The sequence below is a fragment of the Corvus cornix genome, chromosome 11, assembly GCF_000738735.6.
Source record: "Corvus cornix cornix isolate S_Up_H32 chromosome 11, ASM73873v5, whole genome shotgun sequence".
In the NCBI taxonomy this organism is placed as follows: domain Eukaryota; kingdom Metazoa; phylum Chordata; class Aves; order Passeriformes; family Corvidae; genus Corvus; species Corvus cornix.
This window is the reverse complement of record NC_046341.1, coordinates 6,244,678-6,255,957: the sequence shown is the minus strand read 5'-3', so window position 1 is coordinate 6,255,957 and position 11,280 is coordinate 6,244,678. Positions and strand designations below refer to the sequence as shown.

The 11,280-nt window shown below is 39.9% G+C and overlaps 1 protein-coding gene across 1 annotated transcript in view; it reads left to right on the top strand.

Moving 5' to 3' along the window:
• The first annotated feature begins 638 nt into the window (after positions 1 to 638).
• Positions 639 to 11,280, top strand: part of WWOX (WW domain containing oxidoreductase) — a 488,590-nt gene continuing 477,948 nt past the window's right edge. The window contains exons 1-4 of the mRNA XM_039558532.1: positions 639 to 778; positions 3,030 to 3,094; positions 4,359 to 4,416; positions 4,920 to 5,098. Coding sequence (XP_039414466.1) covers positions 672 to 778; positions 3,030 to 3,094; positions 4,359 to 4,416; positions 4,920 to 5,098 — 409 coding nt within the window. The 5' untranslated portion in view covers positions 639 to 671. The remainder of the gene's footprint in view (positions 779 to 3,029; positions 3,095 to 4,358; positions 4,417 to 4,919; positions 5,099 to 11,280) is intronic.

Here is an 11,280-nt window from a genome sequence, read left to right as displayed (position 1 = left end):
ATTTCCCGTTGCTTCCTGGAGCCTCGCTGTATTCACGCCTGTCTCTGAAAATAGAGAGCTGGAAGCACTTAATGGCCCCAAAATCACAGAATTGCTCAGATGGGAAGGGACCTTTGGAGATCATCCAGTCCAATCCCCCTACCAGGGCAGAACCACCTGGAGCAGGTGGCACAGGAACGTGTCCAGGTGGGCTTTGAATGTCTCCAGAGAGCGAGAATCTATGAGCCTCCTGGGCAGCTGTTCCAGTGCTCTGCCACCCTCCATGTAAAGAAGTTCTTCCTCATGTTGAGGTGGAACTTGTGTTTTTACGGCCATTGCTCTTAGTCCTGCTGCTGGGCACCACCACCAAGTGTCCAGCACCGTCCTCTTGGCACCCGCCTATGAGATGCTCGTATGCACTAATGAGATCCCCTCTCACTTGTCTCCCTCGTACTGAAGACCCCAGAACTGGACAGAGCACTCCAGATATGCCTCACTAGGACTGAGCAGAGCGGCCTAAACCCCTGTGATACCCGTGCCGAGCTCAGCCGGGTCCCCTTGTGGTGTCCATCCCCTCGGTGACCGGAGTGACCCCGCCGCACGGGGCGGTGCCGCGGGAACTACAACTCCCATGGTGCCGCGGGGCCGGGCGGAAGCGGGGCGCGCCGGCGGAGCGGGGCCGCGCCGAGCCCATGGCTGCGCTCAAGTACGCGGGGCTGGAGGACACGGACAGCGAGGAGGAGCTGCCGCCGGGCTGGGAGGAGCGCACCACCAAGGACGGCTGGGTTTACTACGCCAAGTAAGGGCGGGCGCGGGGCGAACCCGCCGGGAGCGCTCTGACCGCCTGCTCTCCCCGGGGCAGCGTCCGCGGAGCCGCTTCCCCCGCACCGCCCCTCACGGCCGAGCCGCGGGGCTGGGGCGGCGGGACCGGGCTGCGGGTGACGCGGGGGCTGTGTGCGGTGTCCGGGCAGCGCTGGGCTGGGTGTGCGGGACGGGCTCTGGCAGCCGCAGCCGCCCCTGCTGAGCCCCCCGAGCGGGGAGCGGTGCTGAGCCGCCGCCACCTGCCCCGCCTGGGAGCGGTGCTGGGGCCGCTCGTGGCAGCGGCCGGGAGCCGTCCCGGAGCTGTTCGAATGCACCTCAGGGCGCCGTGGGCGATCTTTATGCGTTCTGGTTAAGCCTTACACAATACTGCAGACTGGTCAGTTTTCTTCGGAGAAGAGAGAGGTCCGATGGAAGTTAAAAGCTGTGCATGCTGTTCCTCAGCTCTCCAGTACACCTTGGGCAGGAGATAGAGAATCGCATTTAGCACCCTCTGCCCGTGCCACTGGACGTGATTCCATCCTCCCCGGTTACAAAGGGGATGTGCTGCAGGATGAACTAACTCGGTAGAATATACGTTTATACACTTTCTCCTCTCATGCGGTTTTTGTAGCCATGCTGATCTTGGGCTCCCCTTCGGTCCGTTTAAAGCTATGAGATTTATTCCCTTCCACAAAAAAGTGGAACAGTATGGTTCATTCTCACCCGTGGTGAGTTGGCCTCTTCCTCCCAAGGTCTGCTCTTATAAACACTGGGCAGAATGCTTTAGTTTATCCACGCTTTGTAAACGCTGCAGTTTCTCTCTAGGTGTTCGTTTTCCTTAGGTCAATTTCCTGTGTATTTCCTTTGACTTCAAAAGCTCTCTCAGGAAGGAATCACTTGGTGAAAGTAACAAACCTATGAAATAATGTATTACTGAGCAGAATTGTTACACAATCAGTTCAACAGGTCAGGTTCTGAACTCTTGTGAAGCTGCACCAGTTCAGTTTAATGACATAACATGAATATATCTTTACTGTCTGAAAATCTCACCCAGTATGTCTAAAAATATATTGGACATGAAGAGGTGTTGCACTGTTGCTGCCTTTAATGTACACTCTGTATGTGTGATACTTCTGCATATTCTGGGAGTTTTATTTTAAACCTCATCACCAGTATGAACTTTTAGCTGGAATAAGATTATTTTGGTTTAAGACCCCAGGACAGACCTTTAAAAGTGTTTATGATGAGTTAGGTGTGCACACAGGTGGACAGCATTTGTTTGTCAGGCTGCTGTAATTTGGTTAAATACCTCCTATTTTCAGGTCACACAGGTGCACTTGTCTAGTCTCAGCTTCCCAGCTGTGATCCCTGTAATGCCACGTGCTGTTACTATGGGGTTGCTGTAAGAAGGAAAAGTTGCTTGTGTTGTGTGTAAATCGCTGCTGGGCCTGTGGGTTATTTGTGGTTATTTGTGTGCTATTTATTGCTGTTGTCACTCTTTATTTCACACTTGGGCAGCTATGAATTTGGACACTCAATTAATCCCTGCCTGACTCTTAAAACTTGACTGTTATTTAAAAATACTTAATGAAAGGTGGGATTTTAATATCCTACCCAATTTCAGCACTTTGGTTATTTTAAGACCTTGTTTATGTGCACATCACTTTGATTATTCTTCTATAGTGAAGAAGATCTTATGATGGAATATTTTAATTCTGCTAGTGACTTAAATGATTAAAGTTTCTGAATTAGAAGAAAAGATGGGGTACCATTGTTATGCGTATTAAATAAATATCCTGCTAGTCAAGGCCTGTGGATAAACTTACCTGTCCGAAACTACAATTGCTCATCTAAAAGTCCAACTTACTTATGTTACACTCTGCAAATCAATATTGTTAGGCAGGAGTTTTAGAAAGGTGCTTTTGTAATTTGAAGACTTTCTAATATTATTACTATTAGTTTGAGATAAATTATTTTCTAGCTTCTTTTTTCTTTATTTCTGCCAAGGATAGTTATCTTTTTGAGGTGTTTTCTGAGTCTGTTAATGTTATTTTTTAAATGAGTTTTTTGGGTTTTTTTCTTCTCATAAGCAACAAAACTTGCATTGGAAGTTAAATATTTATTTGAACTTTTATAGCCTTCTATGCTGTCTCGTTAGTTACTTTCAGACCTGTGGCGATATTTTGGATTACATCTGGAAGACTATTAGGAAATTTTTTAAAAATCTTAAACTTTTTCTTTTCCTGCAGCCACCTAGAAGAAAAAACACAGTGGGAACATCCTAAGTCTGGGAAGAGGAAACGTGTTGCAGGAGGTTTGTGTTAAACTTTTGTAATGAGCTGAGATTATGTTACAAACATTTAGTTCTTCCACAAACTCCAACTGATCTCATTTTGATCTCCTAGTTGTCACTAATCACCTAGGTTAACTGAGCTTGCAGAATACATCTGATTTCTGTGGGGTTTTACCTCTGTGATTGTGTCTGTGTAGAGTGATCACTTTGCAGTTTTATGGCTTTCCTGTATTGCTCCATAAAGCTAAAGTACTAATTCCAGGTTACAGGGTTCTTTTTAGTGTGGCCTGTAAAGCATATAGTCAAAAGCTGGAGTTCTGTGTTCCTGGTGTCCATCAGGTAATATTTATAGTTGGATTATATTCTTCAAAGAATGTATTTCATCAAGGAATATCCCTGGCACAGAAGGAAGCCTCATTAGTTTTCATTTTACCTGTTTCCCCCAACTCAGTTGAATATTTGTGCCAGAACAGAAGGCAGTGTTGCAGGACACTTCCAGAGGAAAATGACTTCTCAGGAATCTTGGATCAGTGCCTTAAACCAGATCTTTCCAGAAGCTTCTGTACTTGGGGGTACTGTGCTGTTGGCAAGCCATGTTTCTTTTGGCATTGGTAATCTGACTATAAGTGGAAGGTTTTCAGTAAATCTTAAGTCAGTCAAAGTGAAATGAGTACTTTCAAGCCAGGATTAGAAATACTGTAAATGCTATCTGTTAGGTACTTTTGTAGAATCTTTTATACAAGAATTTGTTACGTAAAGATTTGTAATTTTTGTTCTTTTATTTATCCTTCCAACTTCATTGAATCTTATAGCTTTGATTTGTTGTATTTCATGCCCACTTGAGGGCTCTGATCTTTCAACTTGGTATGTGTTAGACATAACTTTTCCTGTATGTGTTTGCTATTTATTTTAGCAGGGATAGATACTGAACTGTGAGTACTATAGCTGTGTATGTGCTTGGAAGCATGATTGCATTTTGCTGGGGGTTTTTTGTGCTATAACATGAATTAATCTTTATAAGGATTTTTTCAGATTGTCTTTATACTTAATCTGCCAGTCTTTACACTTGTACCAGATCTTCTGTGTATTGTACTTCTATGAGAGAGCAACTGTGTGTGATTAGGGAAGCAATCCTTCCTTCAAGTTCTGGTATTGAAGGGCAGCAGGTAGCTGCACCACCTACAGTAATAATGCAGAATTGTGTCTCGTCAGTCTGAGAAATCACTTAAACTTCAAACTGAAGAGTATTCTAATGCCTGAAAATAATGTTTTATGTGCTTCCTAGATCTGCCGTATGGATGGGAGCAGGAGACTGATGAAAATGGACAAGTCTATTTTGTAGAGTAAGTATCTCAAATTGCAGAGTGTGTTGAAGGAGGACAGCTGGGTTACATGCTGAGTAGCCTTTTGAGTTATCATACTGTGACAATGTCAGCTGGAAAGACAAAGAGATTAATAAATACAGCTTCAGAATCCATATGCAGATATTGCAGTGTCTACTGTTTCAAGGACAAGTGTGGGGTCCTTTTATAGACTTGCTAAGAGAACATGATCTTTCCTAATATAACAAGACTTTTCTTTTTTCCCCCTGACAAAATTCTGCCTTTTATGTCAGGGGTTCACATGAAGTTCAGAATGGCTTGTGAAGTATGGAAATACAATTATTAATGGATGCTGTCGCAACTGGAAAAAAGTTTTATTAAAAAAAGTAATTGGCATGATTTTAAGCAAACTGAAAAAAAAAGAATTTGATTTTTGGGAATTTAAATAATCCATTTGAATTGTACACAGCAGTGGCTGAAATACATTTAAAATCTAAATGCAGAGTTTTTGTGTTCTTTTGCAGCCACATAAACAAAAGGACTACTTACCTTGACCCAAGACTGGCCTTTACAGTTGAAGATAATCCAGTAAAACCTACCACTAGACAAAAATATGATGGGAACAGTACTGCAATGGAAATTCTCCAAGGACGTGACTTGAGTGGGAAAGTGGTTATAATCACAGGAGCCAATTCAGGAATAGGTAGGTTAACGTTGCACATAAGGTAAAATACGGCAAACTTTATCTTTCAGGCTACTTGATTGTTTAAACATCTCTGTATTTTCGGTTTTCAAACTTGATTTGCACTTTTTCCCTATAAAATCCCTAGTTAGAAAGGTGTTTTTTAAAAATGTGTGAAGAATTTGAAGCTTACAGGAGATCTACAGGAAAGACATCAAGTGCTGAAACAATTGATTTTTGTCTAGAAAAATATTGGTGGAAGCATTTACTGTGATGCAAATATATAAAGAATGGCTGTGAAAGAGAAGGGAAGTTTCTTATTATGATCTTGGTGGCTAGAACAAGGAGTGAGGTTTGTATGGCTGCAGGACACTTCAGGTAAAGTATTCAGAAAAACTTCTAATGCCAGCAAGTAAACTCAGGTAAAGATTTTCCCAGGAGGCTGCAGAATTTTTATCTCCAAAGGTACTTTCAAGTGAATTTGATGATGAACTTGTGTTGGGATGTTTTAGTCGATGCTCCTTTAGTTCAAAGAAATACAATTTATGACCTTTAGTAATCCCTGTTAGTTGTATTGTCTCACAGGTTCACAAATCCTTTCAGACACCCAGCTTGTTTAGATATCTGTTAAGTATTACTGCTTCTATAGTGGGTGAGTGAGAGATTCAGGTAACTGTTGGTCTCTTGTTGCCTTTCGTTCTTTGCATTTTTCTTTGGGATGGGATTACATCAATATTGAACTAGTCCTTATGCAAGTTATTTGGTGGTTTTTATTTTAGTTCAGAATTTTGACTTAAATCCATTTCTGAGGGGATTGGAAAACCTTGGAGATGTTTTGGAAAATGTGTTAACAGCAGAACTTATCACTCCAAATTCTCTTAGTCTTTATTTCTAAATTATTTAAGGCAGTGTTATCCCACAGGAGTCAGATGAAGAATTTAGAGCTTTACTGTGTCTTGCAGTTTAGGCCTTAACAGCACCTGTCCTGCTGTCACTGCCTGATGTGCTGCTACAGATTGGCACTGCAGTTGGGGCAGCAAGCGTTGTACTTGCCTGTCTCAATGAATTTGGGCTTTCTAGTGAGGTTTATGTTCCAAATTCTTGGTACAGTATTTCTCTACATTGCATCCAGCAGTACAATTTGCTTTGTATGCAACTTTGCAGTCTCTGAACATTTAAAGAATTACCTGGACTCAAAGGGATTTGCCTTCAGCAGGAGCAGAGCTGCCATTCAGCCTTGCTGAATGAGTGGGAGGTGTTTCAAACATGGCAAAAGATAAATCCAATATATATGATGGTTTTGTGAAGATTTTTTTCTTGTTTTTGATGTTTCTCCCTTAGTTAATAATCTGGATTGGTCACAAGTAATCAATCATGTCCTTGCCCCAAATCTTTTTGGCTTGTGACATACATGCCTAAATAAACACACACACACATCTGTATTTGTGTTTATGTATATATACTTTCTTGATTTCTCTTGTGGATGAGGGCAGGATGTCATCCCTGTTCAGAAGTATATCAAGAAGAGTGAGAGCATTAGTGAAATAAGCCTTGGGCTTGTGCTGCCATGTGAGGTTAAGACAAAAAGAGTCCATAAGTATGAAGGTATCAAATTTGTGATTAAGATGGTATTTATGGCCTATATAACTCAAAAATTTGCATATCATGTTGCATTTAGTGTTGCTTTAGTCCTATGCTGTGTCTGATATTTCTTACCAGTTGCCATGGAGCATGGATTAATTAGCTGGTTCAAGGGGACTCTTACCAGTTTTGGAGCTTATTTTGCAGTTATTTTAGGGTTTCAGTGCTCTGCTCCACTTTGTGTTGTAGATATTCCTTTTAAATTTTCTGTGTGTAGTGGATGTAATAGTTTCCTCCCTGAGTACTTTGAGGAGTAAACAATTCCTGTGATTTTTTTTTTTAGAGGCAAGCATAAATAATTCCAGGGAAGTATTGTTGTCCATTAAGTAGAAAGAGATAGAAAAATGATGTATTACTTGTTGAGCATTTGTACTCAATAGTGCAAGGAAAAAAAAAATCACTGAACCCTTTGATTGTTGTCCAAATGAGTGTCAGTGGTATATTTGAAAATAACTAACTATGGTATCTGTCCATTTGTTGAGAAATGTTTCATTTCAGGATGGGTAGAACAAAGATCAAGCTGTAACTTGGTAGACTGCAGTCAGAAAAATGCCTTTTCAATTACTGCATTGCTGGGTGCTCAAGATAAAGTTTGGCAGATGCTGAGAATCCCTTGAAAGATGGATGAACATGTAAGCGATGTTTTTATTCATCCATGTACGCTGCTTTAAGATAGCAATATTAAAAACAGATCAGCAAAGATGGAATGATATCTTAATTCACTTTATTTGTGAATCTAATACAGGGAATCCTACATAGCTTGTCAGGAACACTTCTGTTTTTTTCTTATAGTTGAAAAATCTCAACTTCTGGAAAATAGAGATGCTTGCTTAGTTACTGAGGGAATACTTTGGATGACTTCAGCAGTTTTAGGGTTTTAGTGGTGTTACACGTTGCCTCAGTGCCATTAACTTAACATGTCTGTAAATAGGGAGACTGTCTGCCCTGTGGTGGTTTTTTTCATTCCTGATTAGGAAAGTGGTCTGGAAGAATTTCCTAGATTATATGCCTACTTTCTTAACTTAATCCTTAAAATTGCTGTGAAAAGTGTGAGGGAAAAATACTAAAAAATAACATTTATACGCACAATTATTTTAAATTAGCAACTTGGAAAAGGTTAATGAATGATTCTGTTCTTACAATACAAAGAGGTCGCAGCAGATCAAGAGTTATTAGTGAAATATTTTCTTTTTTATTTTGGAAGATTTTTCTTTTGACAGTGCAGTCCAAGTATTCTTTAGGGTTTCTTTTCCCATCTATTTTTTTAAGTTCTATCAAAATTTTACTCTGAATATCACATTAGAAATTTGAGGTAACTTTTGGTCCCAGTAAAGCTGGTGTATTCAAAAGAAGTAGGACAGACTTACTGAACAGTTTAGTCTTGTGCTGCCAGTCCTGGTTTTAACAGCATATTGTTCTCTGTACATTTAAACATGAGTAGTGTAAATTTTCAGTTGGTTCTGATAGAGTCAGTAAGACTTACTCCACCGGGAGGAATTGAAGGTCTCTGTGCAATTTTGAGTGTTGTCTTTCTTTTTAAAGGTCTCAGCATGAGCTTACAGAGAAAGAGCTTCCCCAGCTTGCTGCTGGTATGAGCCAAGCCTTGCTCACCAGTGTTGCCAGTAGAGGTCTGTGTTGCTCTTTGAAAATACTGAACAAAAGCGACCTGGTGCTTTTTCCTGTTCTTAGGAATTGCTCCTGTAATTCTGTTGTTTGTGTTCTTAATTATTAGGGCTAGAATTGTAAATTTATAAAAGCATGTAAGCAGTTCCTCTAGGTTTAATTTTATACAGAGATGTGGTATTTTCAACTGTGTGTCAGTGATCTCAAATAATACTTTTTTTTTTTTTTAAATACTCTAACTTGGTTTTAATATCAGAGAGAGTTGTGTAGCTAATATGATTTTCTGACTTCTATAAAAATTGCTGTCTGTTTTTGAGGATCATATATGGTCTGTATGACCTTGGGACCACAATGTGTTCTGGTTTGTGTCAGCTGCGGTTGCATCTAACCCACGGTGACTGTGGAGCGTGTCTGAGTAGTGAGGTGCAAATGGTGTTGCAGTATATTATAGAAGGGTGAAATGGGTCTGTTCTGTTCAGCCAGGGAGATTCCACAAAGTAGGGTGTTTCTTAATGCTTTTCCAAGATTTTGTCACAGAACTGTATTGATAATCACAACCAAGCAGTTGCTCGAACTGGGATTCTAATTTTTCTGCCAGAGGAAGGTCAGAAGAAGCCTGTTCCTTGCTTTTGTAAGGGATGCCCAGAATAACCAGGTCAGGTTTTTTTTCAGATGGTGAAGAAAATCCAGAAGCTCCAGCCACAATGTGTCTTGCTGTATTGCTTTCCTTGATTATGTTTTAATATTTCAGATTGTTTCCTCAAAATAATTGTTGCTTAGTGTTTTGTTAGTCAGAATTCTCTTTTTGCACTTTTACTTCTGTGCAATGGAGAAGCCTTAGCCAGGAGAGAAGCTGTGGATTAGGTACTAAATCAGTGCTTAAAAGATGGGGCACTTCTCCAGTGAGATTTTGGTGTGTATATACATTAGGTGTGAGAAGTTACCATGTTTCTTTTATTTCTTGTACAGAACTTCAATATTAGCAACTTCTGTCCTACTGATGCAAAAGGTTGGGAAATGTGCTTATAATTTATCTCAATTAAACATCTGCTTTATGATATAAAATGTAGTTTTGAATGACTGGCCATTTAATTTTTATAAATGATAAACAGAAGTTTTTCTATTTTATTCTTTTCTCTGGTACCTTTTTCCCTAATGACTCTCTGAGCAACCTGGTCTAGTGGAAAGTGTCCCTGTCCATGGCGGGGGGTTTGACCTGGGTGAGATTTAAGGTCCCTTCCAACCCAAACCATTCTGTGATTCTCTGATTATGTTTTTTGTGTGAAAAACTAGCTTGAAATAGTAAAAAAAAAAAAAAGGGGGTTATTACAAAACTTGTGCAAATTAGATTGCAGCATATCACTGAGGTTTTGAAACTCTAAAAAGCCTGGTTACAACTAAAAATAATTGGTAAATATTAGCAGAAGGTGATGTGTTCCATTAAAACATTTTTTTTACAAACCAAGGAAATGCAAAGCAACCCACTTTTTTCCTCTTAACTACTAAAATAGATTTAGCAGCTATACTCTTTCATTCTTTCTTTAAAAATTGATTTATGTCATACAGCTGATTTGCATCCCCTTAAAGGTAGTCAGTACTTGAGGATCAAGTATATGAAATCAGGGGAAAAGACTTAAAGCTTAAACTCTGCTTTGAGCTCAGCTCTCAGGATAGGGCCCGTGCAGGTTTTGGAATGCTTTGTATATTTAGTGAGCTGCATTCCCAGTATTAAATGTTGTAGTTAATTGCAGTGAGGGTTTGTATATAGACACAAACATACCTGAACGTTGTGAAACTGTGGAAGGTAACATTTTGACAATGAGTGTCTTGATAATTTCCTTAGTATTAATCATCATGGTAACAGATAGATGATTAGGTTTGGTTCACACATGGTGGTGCTTTTGTGATAAACACAAATTGTGTAGCTCTGCAATTTATCTTGTGCCTTTCTTTGTATCACCTGCACTTCCTTCTGAAATCTCTCTCGTATGGGACATTATTTGAACACTTTACATCTGTGAGCAATGTAGAATGGCTACTGCTCTTAAATCCTTCTGTTCCCAGAATACTAGAAACTTTTCTGACTCCCTTACTGGAAAAATACAGCAAGGTTTTAGTGGTCGGGGATGTGGGATTAACTGTGTTAATTCTAGGACCAGTAGTGTCCAAGATCAGATAATGTCAAGGTGGAAATAAACTTGGAACTATTGGAAAGCTGGGAATCTTTGTTTTCAGTAAGCATACAGTGCTAACATTAATTCAGAAGAGCCCATGACCATTTTTTTTGGTCATCACTTTATTGTATTGGGAGAGAAGCTGTTTTCAGTAGCTTTTTTAAACTTTTTTTCTATTTATTAAAGTAGTATAAAAGATGAGTGAACCTGCCCATAACCAATACAATGCAGGTGGCCAGGCTGCTGTGCTGTGCCTGTGCTTTTGTACTTTGTAGTGGCAGAAGGTAATGAAAGTGTTTAGTGGGAGAATTCCTGGTTGCTGAGCTATCTCCTCTTTGTGTAGCAGTGTTTGAGCACTTCCTATGTTACTCTTGTTCTGAATCTTTCTCCTAGTTAAAAAGCAGAATCTACCTTCAGAGCCTTAATAGAGCCAGCTGTGGTTAACCTTTGTTGTATTTCTTAGGGCAGTTGAGTGATCACTAATTGCATAATTGGTATTTAAGCTACTACTTGTAAGAGAAGAAAAATTAAACTTTTAAAACTTACCTAGATTTTATGTGAAGACTCTTTAAGGTCTCTAATAGATGCTGGCTACTTTTCACCACTATGCCCTGAATCTGTGGGCAGTGGAGAGATCAGAAAAGTATGATTAAAAAGAATATTTTTATTTCTTAAGGAATCAAAAATTGACTGCTCTGTACCTGCAGAGGAGAGAATTTTGTGAATATGGGGAGCTATTGTATTTCAGAATTTACTGAGGTTATT